The sequence below is a fragment of the Mercurialis annua genome, linkage group LG8, assembly GCF_937616625.2.
Source record: "Mercurialis annua linkage group LG8, ddMerAnnu1.2, whole genome shotgun sequence".
In the NCBI taxonomy this organism is placed as follows: Eukaryota; Viridiplantae; Streptophyta; class Magnoliopsida; order Malpighiales; family Euphorbiaceae; genus Mercurialis; species Mercurialis annua.
In genome coordinates this window covers 475237-497392 of record NC_065577.1, presented here as the reverse complement: position 1 = coordinate 497392, position 22156 = coordinate 475237, and the positions used below count along the sequence as shown (strand labels likewise).

At 30.6% G+C, this 22156-nt stretch overlaps 2 protein-coding genes across 2 annotated transcripts; both read left to right on the top strand.

Moving 5' to 3' along the window:
- The first annotated feature begins 3233 nt into the window (after window positions 1-3233).
- Window positions 3234-5345, top strand: LOC126661154 (cell number regulator 2-like). The gene is made up of 4 exons (XM_050354954.2): window positions 3234-3490; window positions 3569-3640; window positions 3875-4090; window positions 4987-5345. Exons 1-4 carry the CDS (start codon window positions 3265-3267, stop codon window positions 5061-5063), a joined length of 591 nt encoding a protein of 196 aa, XP_050210911.1. The 5' UTR covers window positions 3234-3264; the 3' UTR covers window positions 5064-5345.
- A 3845-nt stretch (window positions 5346-9190) lies between these two features.
- Window positions 9191-17649, top strand: LOC126662221 (protein CHROMATIN REMODELING 25). Its single transcript, XM_050356127.2, has 21 exons — window positions 9191-9557; window positions 9714-10091; window positions 10190-10276; window positions 10366-10606; window positions 10675-10800; window positions 10881-10937; window positions 11026-11112; window positions 11728-11823; window positions 12007-12057; window positions 12307-12381; window positions 12478-12564; window positions 13666-13757; window positions 13885-14017; window positions 14844-14963; window positions 15087-15200; window positions 15318-15401; window positions 15516-15593; window positions 15673-15731; window positions 16537-16714; window positions 16801-16899; window positions 17293-17649. Exons 1-21 carry the CDS (start codon window positions 9319-9321, stop codon window positions 17623-17625), a joined length of 2814 nt encoding a protein of 937 aa, XP_050212084.1. The 5' UTR covers window positions 9191-9318; the 3' UTR covers window positions 17626-17649.
- Window positions 17650-22156: the final 4507 nt, after the last annotated feature.

The following is a 22156-nucleotide window of genomic DNA, read 5'->3' as shown; positions in this document are numbered from 1 at the left end:
AAATATGTTCCACAGGTATATTAATTATTAGAGAGGTTTTTATAAAAAAAATATAACAATTGGTGATTTATTTGGAAAACACTAATCTTAATTCATAAGGTAAAAGCTGAAATAACATCAAATTATGATTTTTTTATTCGATTTGAGAAAATTTCAAAGAAATTTATTGGAAGAACAAGTAAACGCAAGTGAAACATCTTTAGTACAAAAAAAATATTAAAAATTATTTTATTTCATGAATATAACTTTTTGATAATTATTTATCCATTCGACATGACACATTATATATAAAGATATTTTTATGAAAAAAAAAAAATCTTCTCAAATTCTATTAAACATGAAATGTCATATCCACTTAGTTTACATCATTCATAATAATTATATAGGGTGAACAAAATATATATAGATTAAAGTAAATTGATTTACGCCATTCATTTTGCATTAAAAAAGATGAGAAATTGTTTAATTGATTCAAAAAGTTACTAATTTTGCATAAGAAATTAACATATTTTCTTGAATTAATTAAATGAAGTTGCCATATTAAATTTTTATGTGTATATTCAATTGGAAAAGGGGTTGTTGCAGTCTTTAAATTTACACATCATTGATCAATTATTTTACATTTATTTATTTTAATTAATTGGAGAGAATATTTTCTATTTTTGGGGCAATTAAGAACTGCACCCTCTAGTTTTAGACTAATTAATCTTCAAATTGAATCATCAACTCATCGTGGTCCCTAAGTACATTCATTCTGTATATTTTGTAATTGATCTAAAAATAATATTATTTCTAATTAATTACAATTAATATTCTGACCCACAAATTGGTTATGACCCACAAATTCATGCACCGTTGTGATCCTTTGCTCACAAATTCATGAACCGTTGTAGGGATGGCAATGGGGCGGGGTGGGGACGGGGAAGCCATCCCCATCCCCATCCCCGTGTCTATGGGGAATCCCCATTCTCGTCCCCGTTTAATTAATGGGGTTAAAATCATCCCCGTCCCCATACCCATAGATTCCCCGTCCCCATGGGGATCCCCGTTCCCCGTACAATTAAATATAATTTATAAATAATTTCATTATTTTTATAAGATATTTAAAAAAAATTAATTATAAAAAATACTATTATCTTTTATAATATTATATATTTATAACTAAATTAAAACTAATAAAAAAAATTAAATTAAATTATTTAAAATTATAAATAACATACTAAAACTTATAATATAATATAAATATGCATAAATATAAATTGGGTTTCCATGGGGACGGGGATGGGGATCCCCATGGGGTGGGGACTATACTCCCCGTCCCCTCCCCATTCCCGTGGTTGGGGAATGATTTTCCCCCATCCCCGTACCCATGGGGGTAATTGGTGGAGATTCCCCGACCCATTAGGGGCGGATCCCCACGGGGAACGGGGAATCCCCTCCTCATTGCCATCCCTAAACCGTTGTGATCCTTTACATAATGGTGGTCAATGAATAAATTATAAAGAACTAATCCATTTTAGTTTTAAGCTACTTGCAACTCTCAAAACTCAAGGAAATTACACTAGTGTATATTCTAATATGAGAGACACAATTCTTGTTTAACTCGTCATTTTATTAAAGAAAAATGAACAAAGGGGTCATCTCTAAACTTATACTACGGAATTATTTAAATGTATTTATATTTTTTGATCTACTAACTCTAAAAAATTTCATTTTTAAGTCAATTAACTCCATAATTGTATTTTTAAACGCGTAAAATATAAATTAGAGGTAAGGGATGCAAAAAAATAATTAGATACTTCGCCAATTGTTGCAATATAATTATTTTAAATCTATTTTTTTAATAAAAATATAAATTATAGGATTATTTGACCCAAAAGTAAAACAAATTGGAATTAATTGCTAAAAAAAATATAAATTGAATTAAATGATCTCGTGTCACAAATTCAGGAAACGCGTTGGCTCTTTGTTGAAAGAAATATATATATATATATATATATATATATATATATATATATATATATTTTTTTTTTTGAGAGATAAAAAAAAATATTTAGTTAAGAGATAAATGCTATACTTTTTCCTAGCAGTTTATTTGCAACTTGTCCTACAAAATATAAATATTGTTGACATCAATCTCAGTTTTGTTCTAAAAGATAGAGGTCTAATCAGTCAACGAGAGCTTACAATTATTAAATTTTATCACTTCACCCACCATATTTGTTAAATTTAATTTAAAATCATTTGTATACAATTTTATTTTATAACAGTTTTTGTAATTTAAATATATTATTTAAAATTTAGCATCAAAATTTTCCAATTTCTATATTTTGGCAAATTTTCTTTATTTTTTAAAAATCCTAATTTAATATCGTTTTAGTAATTCAAAACGGCCAAAATAATATTATTTTTTTGTGGGAAAAAAAAACCTAAAATCGGTATTGGGATATAAGTGAAAAGTTTGCAAAGAATTGAAATATAAGATGCCATGTTTTGAATTATGTGCTTACGCCTACATCACAAAAAATAAAAAAAATAAAAAAAAATTATTACAAAATTATCAAATCAAATTAAACTAACATATAATTTATTTCTTCATATGTGGCCACTCAATTACTTTTTTGGTCTTTAGGCTCAATCATTCAATTTTTTTTTATTTTTTTTTGTTTATGGTATAAATTTTAAAATCACCAATTATAATTAATTATTTATTTTTCAGTTTCAATTATGTAGTTATTTTATTCAAATTGGAGTGGAAAAAAATTAAATAAACCTTTCATATCGATTCATATTGTTTTAATTCATTCTTTTATCATCAAAAACTCTAGACATAATCATATTTGAATCTTAGTCTACTTCAATTTAAAAAAAATGATTACAATTAAAACTAAAAATTAAAAATCAATTAAAATTGACAATTTTAAAAATTTGAATTATAAATAAAAAAATTAAAAAGATAAATTTTTTTTCTATGACTATTTTTAAAGGTGTCTTGAGAAAAATATAAGTTTGTCCTTGATTTTAACCGGTTTAAAAACTAAAATGACATAAATATTGATTCGAACAAATTCATACAATAAATTAGTAATTATTTATTTTAGAAAATAAATGACATAACTGGAAATTGGTAATCTATTTCCAAGATGCTGACGACTGAAATTTAAGATAATCAAGTAGGAAGCGAGTTAGATATAATGTATAGTTTTTTATTAGGTATAAATGTATGAAAAACCAGTGAATTGAAGGAAATTTGAAAGCAGAAAAATGTATGGAGAAATAAATGATTACAACCAGCAACCTAATTATAGAGCTGAGCATGGCCCTAATCCAGGAGGAGCTGCGAACCCAAGTCCTGTAGAATCATATGCAGCGGCGGCTCCACCGGCGTATGCATCGTATTTCTCGACCAGTATGCATATGCGCCGGCCACCTTCAACTCGAGTGGAGTGGTCTACTGGTCTTTGCCACTGCTGTGATGATCCAGCTAATTGTAAGCTTGTTATGTAAATCAAACTCATTTTATTTATTAATTTTCTCTAAGAATATGTAATATTTGTTTTTATTTTAGGTGTGATCACTTGCTTCTGCCCATGCATCACCTTTGGACAGATTGCTGAGATTGTAAACAGAGGATCTACATGTAACCCTTCCATTCAAAATCATCTGCTATTTTCCTTAATTTTGCTCCTATATTTTACTAAATAATATTCTAAAAATATATTTAACCGCTTATCATATCGAAAAGAGATAAAGTACTATTCAAACTTTTTATTCCAATTCGATCTTTATTTAGGTAAATTTTTATAATGACCGAAGCAACTCATAGACTAACCATTTTTTTTATTTTCTTATAAATATTTTTTCTCTAACTTAGCTTGCGCGGAAAGTGGAGCCATATACGCGCTATTTATGGCTTTGGGCGGATTTGCATGCTTATATTCGTGTTTTTATCGGTCGAAAATGAGGGGGCAATACGACTTGGAGGAAGCACCATGTGTGGACTGCCTAGTTCATTTCTGCTGTGAGACTTGCGCTCTCTGTCAAGAGTATAGGGAACTCAATAAGAAACATGGTTTTGACATGGGAATAGGTATTTATATTGCCTCTCTTCTTACCTTTTAAGCTAAATAAAAATGTTAAAATGATTGCACAAATATAAAAACAGCGACACAGCATTTACTTTTATAAATATAAATTTTTCTGAATTTTAATATTATTTCTAAAGCTGAAAATGTAACACCAAAATATAACAATGAATGCATAAGTGTACACCATAGCTTTCTAGTATAGTCACTAAAATTATAGTTCATAAATTTATTAAATCCACAGTAGTAAAATTATATACTTCATTACTATATTATAGTTACGAAGCGTCGTAAGCAAAAAATAATTCAAATTCAAGACAAGGCCTGATTAATTATACATATATATTTATTTGCTTGGAAGTTTCTAAGAACTTTTATAAGTGTAGTCTACAAAGTTAGGTTGGATAAAATCATATATACATGCAAATGGGCAATTGTTTTTTTTTTTTTTGACATTCAACTATTTATGTCCTCTTCAACATTTTCAACCAGAAATTAATTAATGTTATTATTTGTAAAATTGTCAAATATAATTATTTATATTTCATTACAAGCTGACGGGTACTTTATTAATGGATTTTGTTATAAAAATTCACCAACTTTACATGTTTTTTTTAATTTAATCACGTTTTTTTAAAACTTCTCATAAAAATACACCAATTTTTATTTTTTTCAAATGCATACACGGTGCTGACATGTCATTCATTTATTGCTTAAAAATGACTTACACCTCGACAAATTGCACCAATGAATGAGTGTCACGTCAACACCGTATGGATTGGAAAAAAAATGAAAGTTTGTGTATTTTTATGATTTTTTTTAAAAAACGTGATTAATTTGAAAAGGCATATATAGTTGGTGAATTTTTATAACATTACCTTTTATTAATTATATGATGAAGGTTGGGAGGCCAATATGGATATACGAAAACGCAGCGTTACGGTGGCTCCTATTGTGGCGTCTGGAATGACAAGATGAGGCATTCTACTTTAGTTATAGGATAAATACTATAGATTAGCTTAAAATTTTATCATTTTTCTGTATATTTTAAAAAATAGTTATTTCTCCTATCATTTAAGCTGTTGGGGAAATAATAATTATTTAAAGTACACAAAAATATAAATTTTAATCTAATTTCAAACCAATAGTGATTATGTATAACTTTAAATCATCACATTGATATGTATTTGTTTGCTATTTTTGGAATTTGAGTGTTAATTGTTGTATCCTTATTTAAATATTGGATAGGGAGAATTTTTAGTGTTTGTCGAAGAAAATTGAACTTATGATGTGTATTTGTTGTTGGCTTCATTTAGAACTTGAGTGCCTATACTGTACTTTTTTCAATTCTTAAAAAGAAGAAAATATATAATGTTTGTAAGAGAGATTGAATATACCGCCTTAACCGAATGCTCAATTTTAATATTATTCAACCAACGAGTAATATTTAAATGGTATAAATATTAGGCAACAATTTTTTTAGACTTTGGATTCAATTTTTTTCAAATGCTTCCTCTCTCTAATTATATATAGAAAAAGAACTTTTATAGTATTAATTGTTCAAATTATAGCTCGCTGGTTTATCGCTGATAGCATATAGGTAAGACTCATATTATGGTTCATGTACTATTATATCATATTTTTTTTGAAATTATTCTTCCATTATATATAAAATCTATGTACTTTTAATTTGTATATTATATTCTATTGTCATAGAAAATATTAACAATATCAAGGTAGACTGAATAAAAAAACTGACTGAGAGAATAATTTTCAATAAAAATATAAAGACCCAATTTAAAAAAGTTAATATAAACAAGAGGAAATTATATACAACACGCGATTTTGGAAAATAATACCAAAATCACGTGCTGTACTAATTATTTGCAACCAACAGTATTGGTTTATAATAACACGTGTTGGGCTAGAAATTTTTGCACAAAACACGTACCATTCTATTTTTTTCTCAAAAAATTAATCTGCAACTTTATATCCTCTGCTGAAGTCACTTTTCTTCCCCTACTCTTCACCAACACCACCACCATAATTGGCCATAACTACACTGTTGTAGGAGTGCAAGAGCAAATTTTGCTGGTAAAGATTGAAGATTATAGTAAGAGTAATGGATAAAAATAGAAAATCAAAATGGGTGGCTTTATTTTTATTTACACCATTGTTATCTTTAGGTGTTTTGGCCTTTTGTGGGGTTTGTCATCGTTAACAAGAATTGCGTTTTGTTTTTAACAATGAAATAAATGAGAAAGTTTGATGCTTTATAATTTTCAAGATTAACAAATGAACTTTGATGCGCAAGGGCAAAATGCTGTATTATTTTCAATTATGAAAATTACAGTAACAGATTTTGTTATTTAACATACATAATGATAGATTGGATAAAGATGGAGGAGTGAAGAAGGGACTTTTGAATTGCCTCGTGATCATCATTGTGACTGTATTATCATCGGACTCAAAAAGAACCAACGATCTTGAAAGATCAAAATCTATAAATGAATCTACTGATAATAGTGTTGATGACAGTGTTCAAGAAAGTGCAATTACGGGACCTAAATACAGAAAAATTTGGATATAAGTGAACAGATCATTATGGCAAAATCTGGTGTTAGTGGTGGTAGTGGTGGTGCGATCAATCATTTAGATCAAAAAGGCTAAATCTAAATAATGGTCTAAATGATGTGAGTGATTTGGTTGAGATTTTGTCTAAGTTGAATTGAGTGGCTTAAGAATTTTGTTTGGAAATAAATAACAATATTGTGTACAATTTTTAATTTTAAAATGAAAAGTATATTTTGTGTATATTTTTTTTATTTTAAAATAATAAGTATATTTGTGTATATTATTTTTAGAAAAATATAAATATACTTTGTTTATATTTTGTGTATACTTTTTTATATTAAAATAATAAGTACACCTTATATATTCTTCGTGTATATTTTATGTATATTTTTCAATTTTAAAATAATAACTATATTATGTGTATATAAATTAACAAATATATTTTGTGTATACTTTTTGTATACTTCTAAATTTTAATTTTTTTATTTAAAAATAATAAGTATGTTTGTGTATATTGTTTTTTGAAAAGAATAAGTATACTTTTTTTTATTTTTAAATATTAAGTACACCTTGTGTATTCTCTGTGTATCTTTTGTGTATATTTTCTAATTTTAAAATAATAACTATATTATGTGTATATAAATTGATAAATATATTTTGTGTATATTTTTTGTATACTTTAAATTTTTTAAAATAATAATATATTTTATGTATATTTTGTATATACTTTTCAATTTTAAAATAACTAATTTTGATATATTTTTGGATATATATTATATATATTTTTACAAATAATTACATTTTGTGTATATTTTATAAAATAATAATAATTATATTATATGTATATTTTGTGTTTATTTTATAAAAAAAGGTATAGCCTATTTATATATTTATGTATGTATTATATTATTTTTAAAAAATAATAAGTATATTTTGTGTATTTTCTGTATATACTTTGACTCTATGTATATTTTGTAGTTTTAAAATAAATTAACAAATAGTTTGTAATGGAATAAGATTGCAAGTGCCATAACATTACATTAATTGTATTATCAACATTATAAAAATCCAGCATCTTCTTATCATAATCATCACCAACCTTCTCAACCCACCACCTGTCTTCTTTTTCTAACTACACCGCTTGATTCTCAATTACTTAACCTTCTCTTCCAGTGCATTTGAATTTTCAATTTGTTCAATCTTGTCCTCTTTTCCCACGCTTCAATAAAAACCACCGTCATGTCCAAATCTTTTTCCGCCTATCGCAAAAGCATGTGACCCTTCTCCGATCTACTACCTCCTGAACCGTCTTCTTTTAGCTGATTTGACCTCCTCTGCCGATTTGCTGCTGCGGACTGTTTTCTTTGAGCTTCTGATGCTTGGGTCGCCTTCTTTAATTTTCTGCCACCGGAACCGTCTCCGGTCTTCCTAGATCTTGAGAAAAATATTGATACGTGTTGGATGTAATTATTTTTCAAAATTAAGTAATGAAGCAATTTTTCTTTTTTTTTTAAGTGTTGACCCCAATAAATAAAAAACATCCGGATTTTTGTAATTATTTTTCCTAATTTAAGTAATTTTCAGCTTTTCCCTATAAACAATCTAAATAAAAAACTTATCAAGACTCTCTAATTAGGCATGCAGTACACGCAATTTATTTTTGCGCGGAGAGATTTAATATCCATTAAACAAAGAGTACAAAAATTCAATATTAAAAAATAAAAATGAAAAGGCTCAATTTAAAAAAAATAAGATAATACACAGATCCACAATTATTTGAATTTTTATATTTAAAAGATAAAAAAGGCTAACTAGATAACTTTATATAAATACTTCATAGTTTACAAAAAAACATGAAAATAATATTTTTAAAAATCAAATACTCTATAAATAACTAGTATTAGGGGTGAGCAAAAACCGAACCAAACCATTAATCCGATCCAAACCAATTCGAAATTAATTTTAGTTTGATTAAAATGGATTGGTTTGATTTCAAATTATAAAAAAGTATAGTTTTTGGTTTTGGTTTGGTTTCAACTAGTGGTTAACCGAACCGACCGAAAAACCGAAGTTTACAATAATATTATTTTTTTTAATATTTATATATGTTCAAATAAATATAAAATTTATTTATTAAAATATTTATATAAAAATATAATATGTGTGTATAGATACATATATGAAAATAAAAAATATAAACTAATATACACATATAGGTAAAAATTATAATGCATAATTTTAATTATTACGTATAATTATATATAATTTTTATCTAAATCTATATTAACCAAACTGAACCGAAACCGATGCTAAAGTTTGGTTAACCGAACCGAAATTTTACATAAATATTTGGCGTGGTTTGGTTTTTATATTTTCCCTTAAAATATGGTTTGGTTTTAGAGTTTACTAAACCGAACCGAACCGAACCGAACCATGCTCACCCCTAACTAGTATAATTCCTTAATTCTTGTACAAATATAAGAAGAGTTTCTGGGACTAAATCTGTACTTTCCAAAATATTTGGCACCACTAGACCATAATATGAATTTAATGAGGACTTAATTGAACTTTGTGGCAAATTTCCATTTCAATTATCACCCGCCAAAAAGCGTGGGGATTTAAAATGAACTAAGGAAGCACCGTTTCTCTGAGGTTGAAAATGGCAGTCACTAACAGAACACCGGCAGTGTCTTCTCGGATGGACGATGACAGTGAAGACGAGGAGGAACCTCTGTCTCCGTCCGATTCTCCGTCCGATTCTAGCGACTCCGGTGAGGAATATGCTATTGAACAAGAAGAAGATCTTGAAACGAAGGACGTCGATGGTCAAAACCGGCCATCTTCCCGATGTCAGTCTTACGAAGATCTTAAATCAAAGAACGTAGACGCTCTTTTAAGGTAATTATTTTGATTTAGATGATAAACTACGGAAACTGGGTCGCTATTCAAAATTACCAAATATTTTTAAATTCAGCTGATTTTAGGGTTTCAAGTAATGGTAAAACTTAATTAATTACTTACAGAAATTAGTTACTTCTGATTTGTTTTTGTCAGAGGGAATCTTGTAGTAAAGAGACAATCATTGCTTCCTAGAGTACTTTCGGTAACAGAAGGAGCAGCGATTTGTAGGAAACCTTTCAAACCTCCATCTTCTGACGGATATAAAGATGGCAATCAGAATCTTTCTCATCGCCTTTCGGCTCGAAAACGGTTTGTTCCTTGGGGATCTAGCATACCCGTTTCGATTGCTATTACTAATAGAATTAGTGTGTCCAGTAATGTCGACAGTGATGTAGTAGTGGAGGAAAGTGTCACTTTGCCACCTGGGATTGAGCCTCTGGTGCTGTGGCAAGCTGGAGAATGTGAAGCTGGAGCTACATTATCTATTATGGTAGAGTCGTTGCTTGTTCAGTTCCTTCGACCACATCAAAGGTATTACTGTTACGGATTATAATTTGAAATCAGCATTTCTAGTTTTTTCTTCTGCTTTAGTTAAAATTTGAGTTATCAATATTAATACTTGTATGCAGAGAAGGGGTTCAATTCATGTTCCAATGTGTTTCGGGATTACATAGTGGTGCCGATATTAATGGATGCATTTTGGCTGATGATATGGGGTAAATATATTTTCTTTAATTGGCTTATCATGTGCGAATTTATTCTTATCTTTTGAAGTAAAGGATCATGTTTTTGCTTTCTTTGCCAGTTTGGGGAAGACTTTGCAGTCGATCACATTGCTTTATACTCTTCTTTGTCAAGGGTTTGATGGAAAGCCTATGGTTAGGAAAGCCATCATTGTGACCCCCACCAGTCTTGTGAGCAATTGGGAGGCTGAGATCAAAAAATGGGTTGGGGAAAGAATTAAGCTTATAGCTCTCTGTGAAAGCACTAGGGATGATGTTGTCTCTGGAATTGACAGTTTCACGAGTCCTAGAAGCAATTTGCAGGTATAAACATGGACTATTAGTCGGCAATTTTTGAAGAACTATGAGCTGATGCAATCTATTTTCCCCAGGTGCTGATTGTTTCTTATGAGACGTTCCGAATGCATTCATTAAAATTTAGCCATAGTGAATCGTGTGATCTCCTAATATGTGATGAGGCTCACAGGCTAAAAAATGACCAGACAATAACGAATAGGGTATGTCTTGTTCTAATTCTTATGTGTTTATTTTGCTGTATTTTTTTTATAGTTAATCATGCCTATTTTCTCTGGCATAGGCATTGGCAGCTCTCTCATGCAAACGCCGCATTCTGTTGTCTGGAACCCCAATGCAGGTAAGTGGCATTGGTAATAGTCATTTCTGAAGTATTGTGTTTGTTATCTAATCAAATTTTCATATTTTTTTCATTTTAAACCTTGTAGAATGACCTAGAAGAATTTTTTGCAATGGTGAACTTCACTAACCCAAGAATTTTAGGTGATGCTGCATATTTTCGCCGTTATTATGAGGTGAGCTTTACTCTCATTCTAGTCACATTTCTTCATTTAACTAGTTCTTATTTTCACCTCTCTTGTTTAAGTGGTCATCAACTTACACTACTATCTGTCATTATGGGTATCCATTTCTCTATTTGTGAAGCTAAAACTCAGCTAATAGTCATGTGGCTGATGGATAATACATTTGGACTATTGCATGTTTATGCCTGTATTAAAAATAAGACCTACCATCCCTTGTATCTTTCTATTGACTTATTTCCTATGATATAGTGCCTAAAAGATAAGGTCAAGAGTTATATTGAATTAATTCCATGCTAGACTGCTGATCCTAGAAAAATTCATCTTAACTTGTAAAATTCATCTCGACATTTACTTTATCATATTGATACAGAACAATAGAGCATACTTGAACTTGACTCGAGAAACTACTACGGCAGTCTTTTCTCTTTATAATGACGCTTAACTATCAGAAAAAAAATATTGTATGATTTTCTTTAAGATATGCTTAGTGGACTGGTGAAATGCATCTGGCATGATTAGTTTATGAGATTAATATTTTTATTCTGCTGATGAGCAATTGTACATGCTTTGTCAGTTCTTAATTTTTATCTTTTGTAAAATTTGAAGTCACCAATTATTTGTGGAAGAGAACCAACTTCCACAGAAGAAGAGAAGAAGTTGGGTGCTGAGCGCTCTGGTGAATTAAGTGCAAAAGTGAATCAGGTAATCTTCTTGTTAATCTGAGTCAAATTACATAAGCTAGATTTTGCAGGCATCACACGGTTTGCTAATTGTTGCTCATAGTTATTTTGTAGTAGTGTTTGCACTATATAAAACAAGAACGTCCAGTTTTGTTGAAGAATTTCTTTTACTGCTTCTCTCATCTAGCTTAAAACTGTGTTGCAGTTCATCTTGAGAAGGACTAATGCCTTGCTATCAAATCACCTCCCACCAAAGGTATGCCCTTGAACATATTATAATATCGTGATATGTATAGCTCTTTTGCTGGACAATGATGGCCTCTAATTCTACCATGTAACTGTAGTTTTTTTTATGGTCAATCATATTGTTTACAAATTTCTTGTTTTGGTTATTTTCTAACCTCTTTGTTTTGCTGATATAATTTCTTTTTCTGTTTTATTGCATATATAACCTTGCTATGTAAAAGTGAAATATTTGATATTCTAACCTATACCTACCTTGCAGATTGTTGAAGTTGTTTGCTGCAAATTGACTCCTCTCCAAACAGAGCTATATAATCACTTTCTAAATTCCAAAAATGTGAGTTTGCATTTTACTGAGATATGTTGAAACGAATTTTGTTGTGGTGGCTTATGAATGACGCGAAACCATTTGTTGTACATTACTGAATTATAGGTAAAACGAGCAATTACTGAAGAAACAAAGCAATCAAAAATTTTGGCCTATATTACAGCTCTTAAGAAGCTCTGCAACCATCCAAAGGTATACACAGGCTTAGAATAATTAATTGTTGATGGATATGTTCTAACCTTGATTTTTTTTTAATATGGCTTTGTCCAATGTGACTATTGTTGTAGTATTAGCTAGAGTCATGGCTGCCTTATAATTTCTATAAGTGTGCATGCACATATAGTCACACACACATGTTTTAATGTATCCAATGGTTTGACATGCTATGATTTGTTAAATATTATCTATGAAGAGCATTGATTTTTTCTTTTAACATCTATCTTCTTTTCTTTTGTAAAAGTTTAGCTCAATGGTGATATTTTCCAAGGACGGTTTAATAAAATAAGTTATGACACTCAATAATAAGGCAATTTTGACCCCTATTGGCTAAGTAAAGAAACCAAAATAAAGGATTATACCATTAAATCATAGGATGATAAGGATACTCTCATAGCGACTCCTACGTCAAGGAAAAGTTTAGCTATCAGAATAAAGATATCCATTATTATGTGAATTAACATTGCTTTCAATAACATTGATAAATTAGGCAGAGTTGCAGAAAAGGAGGGACTTGGACTCTTCGTCAACAAAGCTCTTATTAGCAGTTCCAATGCTACTCTTTTTCTTAAACTAGAAAAAGGCTGCATATCCATACTTGACTTTCCCAAAAACCTGCAATGTGGAATGTCTTGTGTATTGGGAAGGGAAGGATAACCGTGTTCACTAAGTCATGCTTGCTTATATTGCAAACACCAAGGGTGGAGATAGAGGATAAAATAGGAAGCTACTCTTAATAACTGGTAAAACCACGAGCTTGTCTTGTGGACCTGAGAGTTGCCTGTTACCTGTCCACAGAGCAAACTTAGAAGTTGATTAACTGATGCAGTGGGAAGTATTTTCCAAAAGTTAGCTGTATAGTAGTGATAAATTAATTTGTGTAGTTTGAAGCCCCTGAATAATCTGTTTTATTGTAAAATCGAATTTTTTTTTTCTTCTTTAGGTGCTACATGCTGAAAAGGCTCTTGGTAGTCTCTGTTTCTATATATTTACATATGCTTGTTCTTTTCCTTTTTTTTTCTCTAATTTGTGTATGAGGTCAGAATCCATTCTTATAAGGATAAACTGCATGTACAGCTCATATATGATACAATGAAAAGTGGAAGTCCGGGAACTTCAGGGTTTGAAGAATGCATGCGCTTTTTCCCTCCAGGAATGTTCTCTGGGAGGTAAGGAATTATTCTATGTTTTGTTTATAATTTATTTCCAGTTCTGAAATCAAAATTTCGGGGCTACTTGTTTGTTATCTTCTTTGCTTTCTTATTCGTTTGTTTTATAATTTTATCTCTTTTTTAGATCTGGTGCATGGACCGGCGGTGATGGGGCGTGGGTTGAACTTTCCGGTAAAATGCATGTTTTGGCTCGACTTCTAGCTCATTTACGTCAGAGAACTGATGATCGAATTGTTCTTGTCTCAAACTATACGCAGGTAATTATAGATAGTGATTCTTGCTAATGAATGTTGTTTAAAAGTAAACCTACATCCCAGATTTATTTGTATTGAAATGGAAATGGAGATGGAATGCTTCCATAGACGCACTGCCAAGTAAGATGTTGTCGTGGAGATTGTTGTTTTATGAACATCATGTTACATTTCATCTTAAAACCAATTGGTATTACGTGGAGGTGCCCAACCAATATTTAAACAATGTTCATTCACACAAACAACCAATGTGGGATTCCCACTTCAACACTCCCCCTCACGCGTAGCGTGTCCGGGCCGAGTAACCAATCCCTCCTCATGCATCTTACGTGGGCCGGGCCAAATTCAAATTGTGTTAATGGACAAGGCTCTGATACCATGTTAGATCCCATCTTAAAACCAATTGGTATTAAGTGGAGGTGCCCAACCAATATTTAAACAATGTTCATTCACACAAACAACCAATGTGGGATTCCTACTTCAACACATCAAACCTAATAAGGAAAAACTTTAGTAGTCATTTTATAAGCCTGATATTAGACCATAGAAAAGTCTAATTGCTGATGTTATAATTTTCTTTTAGCTAGAAAATTTTCCTTCTAAAACTAATATATGAATGAAAGACGGTATGACATGTCTATGTCCTTAATTGACAAGGATCTTTTTGATCTTATCAAATCTGCTTATGCTAAGTAAGAATGATCAGTTTTCCTGTTCATGAATTATTGTAACTAAAATATTCCAACAATACTACTTATTCTTAATCTTCTAAGTGGAAGACTGGAGTGCTGTTTTTGTTTCCTCACATTATGAAACTGCTATTGCTTGTCAGACGCTGGATCTTTTTGCTCAATTGTGCCGAGAAAGAAGATATCCACACCTAAGGCTGGATGGAGCCACATCAATTGGTAAAAGACAAAAGCTAGTTAATTGCTTCAATGATCAGTCCAGGGTATTAATACTTTTGTTCGTTGATTTTTTTTTCCGTATTCTACTCCATTTTTTGCACTAAGGGGAGATGAGGAAATAATCAGCTTAAATTGTGAATAAATCGTTTTACCTCCATATGTTGCAGGATGAGTTTGTGTTTCTCTTAAGCAGCAAGGCTGGTGGTTGTGGACTTAATCTGATAGGTGGTAATCGGCTTATCTTATTTGATCCTGACTGGAATCCAGCCAATGACAAACAGGTAAGGGACTTGAACTTGGTTGCAAGCTAATGTATACAAGTTTAGGGAGCTTTTAGATGTCTACTACTCTACTTAGTTCCAACTTCTGATAACACCTGTCTGCTCTTCCACAATTAGGCTGCTGCAAGAGTTTGGCGGGATGGACAAAAGAAGAGAGTGTACATATACAGATTTCTGAGTACTGGGACAATTGAAGAAAAGGTTGATAGTCAGCAACTGAGTAAATTCCATTACTAGATCCTATTTCTTTCTTGCTTGAGCTTTCAACTAGTTATGTATCATTATGTTAGCTTATATTCCTTGCAACTTTTATAGGTCTACCAGCGCCAAATGTCAAAAGAAGGGCTTCAAAAAGTTATCCAGCGTGACCAAAATGACGGTCTCACAACGCAGGTTCTTTTTTGTTGCCCTTGCTTATGCTAGTCATTAGAACATCTCCCATATACATAGTATTGATGTGCTTAAATAACAGGGAAATTCTCTTTCAATTGAAGATCTACGAGATCTGTTCACATTTCATGGGGATATCAGGTAAAGTTGCAATATGTCGCATGATTGTAAATTTTTATTTTTCCCATTGCAGAGTTTAAAAGAGTATCAGTTTAATGGTCAAATCATAGGGGATAAAACCATTATATAGATAGATAGCCAAGCAGTTTCCCTAAATTTTCTTTGAAAGAAGCATTGGCCTGATTAGTATTTGGATAAACATTCAGGTGTTATTTTAGGGTTAATGGTAATGCTACATTAGGAATTAGGACTGTAGCAGAGCAAATCAAGCGTTATTTGAGATGCAAGCGTGTAGAAAACCATATCTATGTTTTCCTTTTATTGAGGGCCCTGCCACTGAAGAATGTTCATTAGCAAAAGATAGTGCAATAAGAACAGTTGCAACTAGTTTTATCTTGTCGTTTGTATCGTTGAGAAAAGTGTTACTATTATATTTATGTATGCTTTTCTTAGGGAACATCCCTTCAATTTAATGTCATTGCGTAATGGCCATAAATTACTGAAAGCATGATTGCCACATCAGAGCACGATGCATCCCTCTTATGTTGATATTTCTGAAGTATGGGTTAATATATAGTTTAGATGTCTCCATACAGCAATTACCATGATCCTTATGTCATGGAAACCGGAATGATGATACAGAAAATAGCAAAACAATAATCTTTTACAAAAATAGATAATAAATATAGAGTTTCAGAGTATTCAAAACGTTTTTAGGAATGGAAACGAAACGCCGAAACTTATGATTCGAGAAGTTTCTATGCGACATAGTATATTCTCATGCTCCAACTTGCTTTAAACATTTTTGTTTAATGTATCTACCTAGGTCTGAAATACATAAAAAGATGAACTGCACTCGTTGTCTATCTTCTGATGATTGCCTTGAGAGCACCATAGATGAAGATGGATCAAAATGTAATGAATCAGATGAGGAGGTGGTTGACATAGGTGGATTTGCAAAAGTTGCTGGAATCCTGCACAAATTAAAAAGCTCAGAGAAGCAGGTCAGTCTGACTAGCGACAGTCTACACTGTTGTTTATTAAAATTTCTGATCTGACATTTACTTTCTGTTTGCTGGTCTATTTTCAGGAAGGGACTCCACTGGAGGAGGATTTAGGAAACTGGGGACATCATTATCACTCGACATCTGTGCCTGATGCTATACTTCAAGCTTCAGCTGGCGATGAGGTCAGACATTTAGATTTCCATATTACTTTGATTTGTTTTGTGGAAAAGAAAGTAACAATTCCTTAAAATTCCATCATTTGAATTTCCATATTACTTTGATTTGGTTTTCATGGAGAAAGACTGGCAGAAAATATCGAAAAAACTTGTCAAGAATTTAAGAGTTTTTTTTTTTATCCTTTTTCTCTTCCTGCAATTTTCCTTGGTTATAGAACCAGAAGCGGGTCCAAACTGTTCTCCGAAGCAAATAATAGCCAGCCATCTCGGCAAAGTTGTTAAAGTTGAACAGATACAAATCTGTGATAGCAGTTCATACTTCAAATACCATACACGTGTTTTATTTTATTGAATAGTTTCCGGAAGTAGAAGTGCTACAACATTTTGATACTCTCGCAGGTCACATTCGTTTTCACAAATCAAGTGGATGGAAAGCTTGTACCAATTGAACCAAAAGAAAGAAATCAGAGCCAGCTCCAGCTTCTCGGTAAAGAAAATCTGAGCAGAACTTCAAGCTTATTTAAACATCATAAACTTTCAAGGTCCTTTTCTCCAAGTGGAGATTCTAAGGCAGAAACATTACCTGCCTCTTCTAAGCCTATGGAGAAAAGATCTATTTTAAAGAAAACAGACCAGAATTCAGCATTACAACCCAAACTCTCATTTGGAAATCAATTACCACTAAAAAGGTTAGCCCCTTACAATGTTGAACATGATGATGATTTTGAGTGAAATTCGGTGGCTCAACTTTTCAAATCCTTCCAAATTGCTTATTAAGATACTCAGAGTGATTGACATAAATGATAGTATAGCCCTAGAAAAATTCGGAGTTGGGGAACTTTCTCTGAGTTCAATTTTTTATTTTTTTATTTCATTTGTAACGCAAATTTTAAAGTTCTGTAAATTAGAAATGCAATACGAATATAATGAGTTTTCTTTTGGAAAAGAAACTAAAGTGTTACTCTTTTAAGTACTTGGTAAGAAAAATATTGACTTAAGTAGCAATTTGCCCCCTCAATTTTTAAGCAATGGGCAATTAACACATAAATTAACTTTGTGGGCAAATTAGTCATGAATTTGTATATCATGGGCAATTAACCCCATTTTGGTAATTTGCCCCCTAAACTTGTAAGTTATTTGTCCCTCAATTGGCAATTTGTCCCATCAAATTTTAAGTTAATTTTTCAAACTGGGATTAATTGCCCATAATCAGCAAGTTCATGACTAATTTGCCCACAAAGTTAATTTATGTGTGAATTGCCCATTGCTTACAAGTTGAGGGGACAAATTGCTACTTAAGTCGAAAAATATTTAGTTTCAGTTTGGCACTGAAATAAATATGTTGGTATCGTCTGCTATCAAACCGAAATGATATTCGTTTAAAAATTAGGCTGAAAGACTAGTATTTAAATTCAAATATTTTTTTGTTCATTATCAATAACTCTCAATCCTTTTAATTTTTATATTTATATTCCAACTGCATCCTAATTTCAGTGTGAGTATGTTGCAAGATAAATAGGCTCCTAGCTGGACTTCATCAGAAGCATCAAACCCTAAAAAATGTACTACACATATAATACCCTTTACCATTCATTGGACAAATCAGAAGTATAAGGAAATGGATAAAGAATTTAATGTGTCCATAATATTGTCCAGTTAGGCATCGACGTGTTTTGCCACGTAGGTCAATTTTATACATGTTCGAAGACAATTGAAACAAACCTTAATGGCTGGGATAATACTTTTAAAAACTAAAATGTTTGATTATAATTGATAATAAACACAAAGGTTTGTATTAAATTAGTCTTTAGACCTAAAAATTAATAGGGTTTTTCTTTGTAAATTTATAAAAACTTTACAAATGCGGTTTAAACTCCTAGTAAATGTAATAAGGCTTTTTTAAATAAGTACCCTACATGATTATACTTGATTAGATTTTTACTGATGACCAAAAAAAAGTTGATGACATACTTTTTAAGTTTCCAAATTGCACAAATAATTTTATGATATTTGAGGATTACTGTCAACTATAAAAAATGAAGCAAGTGGTTACAAGAATCAAAATCTCCTACAAAATTTCAAAGCATAAATATATAGCAATTAATATTCAAGAATCTTTAATAATCCTTAATTATAGTAATTAATAATTTGAATTATATGCCATAAACGGCAAAAGGAAAATCAAAAAAATAAAATGATTAAAAAAAATGAAAACAACAAGCATTTGAGAAACAAAAAAAAGTCCAACAAACAAGAAATTCAAATGTAATTCCCATATATAATGGCAAATACATGATTATTCAAATCCATGATTCTTAAAAAACAAATAACAATTTTTTTAAACCAGCTGTAATTATTTTTTCAACAAAAAAATGATTTGATTTTTTTTTAAATAATAAAATTTTACTAATAGTTACCTAATGGTTAGTTAATATGAAAATTAACAAATTTTTTATTTTATAAATGCAAGAATGACAACATTGAAAGTTCTGATATGACGGAGTATGGAAGGAAGATCTTTATATGGACATTGATTTTACTTTTCAGTTAACTAATAGTATACTACGAATCATTAAAAAATATCAATTTGTTCTTAATAACTTAACATTAGGTTGAAAAATAAAATTAATATGAAATTAACATGCAGTTAACTAATAGTATGCTATTACTCATTAAATAGGCACTGTTAGTTAACTATTAGTCACATATTAGTTAACTGTAATTAAAAAAAAGTAATTATCAATATATATTCATGTTTTATATAAAAAATCATACAAAAAATAGTTAACTATTAATTAACCATTAATAAACATATAGTTAACCTTAATTATTTGTACATCATTGCCAATATCCCAATTACAATAAAAAAAGACAACAGCTGCCAGCCAACGCGCCTTCGTTCATCGTTCACTTTCGTTCATCATTCGTCTATCTTCGTCCCACTTCAACGACTGTCAGTTTACAGATAGTTAACCATTGATTAACTACATCTAATAAAAAATGAGGGAGACTTGTATCTCTGTCGGAGCTGCTTATTCAGAGATGAACGACGCTGGAGAAGAGATGATATGGCGCCGTTGATTCAGAACGTACGGTGGCTGTTGATGAACGGCATAGAGGAAGAGACGTGACAACCTATTGCTTAAAGGACGACGTCGGTGGTCTGGAGAAGATGACGACGAGCTGCTTCTGAAGAGGATACGACGACGAGCTGGAAAAAAGAGCAGCGCTGGAAAAAAGAACAACTTCTGCTAAGAAAAAAAATCATAGTAAAAACTATGCGAAAATGAAATAGAAATCAGATAAAGATAAATAAAACCAAGAAAATAATGAGAGGAAAAAGAAAGATACGTCTGATTTAGGGTTTAGTATTTAGTGGGTTTTCATGTTTTAAATGATAGTTTAAATGGGAGAGAAATTCTTTTGTAGACTCGATCTACCACGTCATCCGTTGACTAACCTATCACATTATGATACGTCATTAAAATGATGGCAATCTTGTAAATTTGTTTTTTATTTATTTACACATTTGAATAGTAATATTACAAGATTGCCATCATTTTAATGACGTGTCATAATGTAATAGGTTTGATTTACGGATGACGTGGTAGACCGAGTCTACCTAAGAATTTCTCTAAATGGGAAGATTTGAATGATAGCTTAAATGTTGATTAATGGCAAGAATCTTAGTGAAATCTTTCAAATTGATGGCAAGAATCTTACTGATATCTTTCAAATTGAATAGGCTGAAATATGGAAGGTTACCATTTTGAGTAGTTGTATTTTGCTAATTTAAAAAGTATCTTTATGTCGAGCAAAACCATTAAATTCAAATTAAAAAATTAATAATAGTATAATTCAAAATAGACTTTTGCTCTAGTAAAACTCAAAATAAAATGGATTAAGCTAGTAATTAGGGTAATTTTCTCATGTAATAAAACATGTCTTTAATCCATTGAATTTTATAGTTTTATGCTTAACTCTACTATTTAAAAATTGCCCAAAAACTATGGTCTTTGAGCATGCAGAAACATCAAAACTTTGGTCAGTCAGTCTTTTTTTTTAATCTGATGTGAAGTCCACAATAGGTAACACATGAAATAGCCTATTATAGTATGTTGTGGGAAGAGAGATGACCCCATCAAATATGGGGCAACATTCAAAGTACCCAACTAAATTTAAAAAGTGGGTTGTTCATGATCTAACAGTGTAAATGCGCTTTGAGTTCAAAAAGTTTAAATATATTTTTGTTAATATTGAAGAACATTATAAGACAAATTCTGTTAGCCACAGAGGAAACAATTAGTAGACATTGTCCTTAGATATAGCCTTCCTCCACAAACTCCATGAAGTAAATTCCAATTTCTGACTTAATTTTGAAAAGTTTAATTGTTGTTAACATGTTAACAATAGTCAAAGTAGCAGCATAAACTAGTATAATTGGTCTTTGTTGTTTTGGTAAAAGACTCCAAAAAGTACAATAAGCTTGTTTAGTTGTTAGATTGAGTATCAAACCAGCTCAGCCTCACATGGACTTTGGAAAAAGAATAATTACTAGTTGGATGGGATGTGAAGTGAAGTCCCATGCAAGCTTCATTTTGTATGAAATGCACCATTTCAATATAGGATTAGGTCTAATACAAATCATGAACTTTAACATTGCAATTATAATGCAAACTTTAAATACTAATACTGTGAGATACAAACTATCCTCTTTTTACAATTTGAAGCTCATAATAATTTTTGAATAAAAATCATGATATGTACACTAGAATATAAATTTACATCAATATTTTTTATTCAAAAATTACTCAGTGTTTCAAATTGTAAAAATAATAATTGTCCGCATCTCATATTGTCATAATTTAAAGTTCGTGTTTGAATTACAACACATGCTAAAGTTCATAATTGAATTTGCATTTAACTTAAACATATACACTACCTAATAACTCGAAGAAGAAAAAAGCAAAGTGAAAATGATAAAAAGAGATGAAAAATAAAACCCTATTGCCTAGTGTTTTGTGGAGATTAATTAACATATATATGTTTGTTTACAACATCAAAACAATTTGAATTCACTCAACTTCATCCATTATCACTCACTAATATAATTTTATAAAATTTATTTCTAAATGAATATTAGGTTTTTTAGATTAAGATGATTAAGCTACATCAAGCAGAATATTAGGATCAAATGGTCTTATCTATATTCTGTCAAGAGAATCACTTAGAAGACAAGTCTTTGATATTAAACATGCAATAA

Bases quoted from the DNA above. Each gene is read 5' to 3' on its own strand.
- LOC126661154 (XM_050354954.2), top strand. From the start codon at position 3,265: ATGTATGGAGAAATAAATGATTACAACCAGCAACCTAATTATAGAGCT. The intron at 3,491-3,568 runs GTAAGCTTGTTA...TTTTTATTTTAG, and splicing joins CTGTGATGATCCAGCTAATT to GTGTGATCACTTGCTTCTGC. The intron at 3,641-3,874 runs GTAACCCTTCCA...TCTCTAACTTAG, and splicing joins TGTAAACAGAGGATCTACAT to CTTGCGCGGAAAGTGGAGCC.
- LOC126662221 (XM_050356127.2), top strand. From the start codon at position 9,319: ATGGCAGTCACTAACAGAACACCGGCAGTGTCTTCTCGGATGGACGAT. The intron at 10,092-10,189 runs GTATTACTGTTA...ACTTGTATGCAG, and splicing joins TTCCTTCGACCACATCAAAG to AGAAGGGGTTCAATTCATGT. The intron at 15,402-15,515 runs GTTGATAGTCAG...CAACTTTTATAG, and splicing joins CTGGGACAATTGAAGAAAAG to GTCTACCAGCGCCAAATGTC.